This window comes from Zingiber officinale, chromosome 8B (genome assembly GCF_018446385.1).
Source record: "Zingiber officinale cultivar Zhangliang chromosome 8B, Zo_v1.1, whole genome shotgun sequence".
Lineage (NCBI taxonomy): Eukaryota > Viridiplantae > Streptophyta > Magnoliopsida > Zingiberales > Zingiberaceae > Zingiber > Zingiber officinale.
The window spans coordinates 16,120,202-16,122,532 of record NC_056001.1 but is presented as its reverse complement, the minus strand read 5'-3'; the positions used below and the strand labels follow the sequence as shown (position 1 = coordinate 16,122,532).

The 2,331-nt window shown below is 38.1% G+C and overlaps 1 protein-coding gene across 1 annotated transcript; it reads left to right on the top strand.

Annotated features, from left to right (window-relative positions):
• Positions 1-515: 515 nt before the first annotated feature.
• Positions 516-1,256, top strand: LOC122013550. Its single transcript, XM_042569814.1, has 3 exons — positions 516-608; positions 686-900; positions 974-1,256. Exons 1-3 carry the CDS (start codon positions 516-518, stop codon positions 1,254-1,256), a joined length of 591 nt encoding a protein of 196 aa, XP_042425748.1.
• Positions 1,257-2,331: the final 1,075 nt, after the last annotated feature.

Here is a 2,331-nt window from a genome sequence, read left to right as displayed (position 1 = left end):
GCTTCAATCATTTGATAGTTTATCTTTATTATATTTTTTGAATCTAACTTAAATGATTAATTTATAATGCATAGTTTAATTAAAGATTATAGTTATATTTATTTAAAAAATTGTTACAGACATTTTTTTGATTTAATTATTTAATCATACAATATAAATTTTATTTTTCACTATATACTGTTAGGATGTAGAAATATCAGAATTTTAAACTCATTCCTACAGTTTGGTTGGCGTCAGAATCGCTCAACCTAATAAATCAAACGTATTATCAAAATCCAGCTCGTCTCCTATTTATTGCGCACTTATTATGGATCTCCTCCAACGATATATATGCAACGCATTCACAAAGGATATACAAGCCACAAATTCTCAGAATTCTCAGCAGGTTTAATTTAAACCCTATTAGTCATTCTTCTTTCTCATTTTCTCTAAAATTTACATTCTGCAGCTTCATATTTCCTTTTGGATATCTCAGTGTTGAATCCGCGATTTGATCCGTTACCTCGCGAACAGCAATGGCCTTGGAGCAAAGTGGAAAGATTGGGTCCTTTGTGATTATTCTAGGCTTCTTGTCCTTCATATTGGCTATTGTCGCAGAGAACAAAAAGGTTCCCTCTACTATCTCTTGGAATTATATTCTTTAGTATTAAGGTTCAGCGTTTCATTTCGCGTATTCATTTTACAGCCTCCGTTTGGAACTCCAATTCAAGGAAATGGCGTTGTGATCTGCAAATTCCCAAGCGATCCGACAGTGCTGGTCGATTCTTTGTCAGTCGTTGCTCTAGTTTTTACGATCATAGGAGGGCACGTCACAGTGTTCTTTAACTACAAAGGGAAGGCTGTTTCAAACAATGTCCTGTTTGGCTACTCCGCCTTATTCGTATTCTTTGTGATCGCTGAGTGAGTTCACTCCTCTTTCTTACTGTGTAGGCATCAGTTCTGTATTCATAAACTTGTTATCGTCTTGTTTCAGGATTGTGTCAACTCTAGCATTTGCGTTCTTGATATGGACTGTCGTTACTGAAGGCCTACACCGATCCCGCAACGTTCACTACGATCTCACGACTCAGTGTCCCACGGCAAAGACCGGCATGTTTGGTGGCGCAGCTTTTCTCGCCCTTGATGCGGCCATCTTGTGGCTTGTTTGCCTCACGCTGACCTTGAACGTAAGAGCTGATCACTTTGAGGACGAGGAGGTTAAGAAGGGAGAGTATGGGCAGGTTTATGCAACTGAATTGGTTAGCCAAGGGGCTTAGCAATACTAATTACGTGCATTTATTTCTCTTATAACATTTGTAATTACTGATTAGTATTAGTATTAGTATTGTGTACTTAGCTTGCTTGTGCTCTGATCTTTGAATTATCATTTTAATGTATAATGATAAATTGTATAATATTATTAGGCCTTTTTATTTCAACTATTACATTCATGATTTTACTATAAATTTTTATATATATATATTCTATTTTTATGTAAAATTTTATAGAAAATGAATAGATATTTTTTTCTATTGTTAATTTGAACTTAAAATATATCTCTAGTTTCTCCATTTTGTTCCAGCTCTATCAGGTTGCCAATTCAAGCTTCCTTTATTTGATTGGCCTTCCTTGATGACCTTTTAGTATTAAGGGGTTGTTTTGTTTAGAGGAATAAGGATGGGGAATGAAAATAGTAATCATTGATTGTCAATGTTAATCTTTGGATTATAAAAATGGAAATATAAATAAGGGAATGAATTCTTATAAATATTGGGCAATGATTCATTCCCCCTCCCCCCCCCCCCCCCAATCAGCATTACACTATTTTCAACCATCAAAATATTCTTTTATTTAAAAAAATACTCTTGATCTAATACTAATTTTTCCCCTTGATACCAAATATTCCTGTGCCCCCTTCATTCGCATCCCTCCGTGTCGCAGCCCCATCTCCTCCATCAGCCGACGAAGTGGAAGCTGGTCGGAGTAGCTCCAGCAAAGGAAATCCAGCGTCTAAGTCAAGTACACCATGTTGCTGCCTTGGCAACAACAGCCGTCACTTGCAAAGTTGTTCCCAGACGGTTCCATCATCTCCTGCTCCCTCTCTCCCACTACCACTTCCCCATCCTCCCAGCCAAAGAAATCCAAATGATATGAAAAGGATAACAACGACCCGAAGAACCTGGACGCCATCAGATCTCCCAAGGTCATTCAGTTAAAGATCCTTCAGCCAGGCTGCAGCTTTCGCCTCTTAAATGTAAACCACTTCTCAACAACCACCCGGCTCATCTACCTGTCTCCGATCAGCGAATAACGGACTCGCAGCCTAATCGACAAAGTCGTCGTCCCACTGAC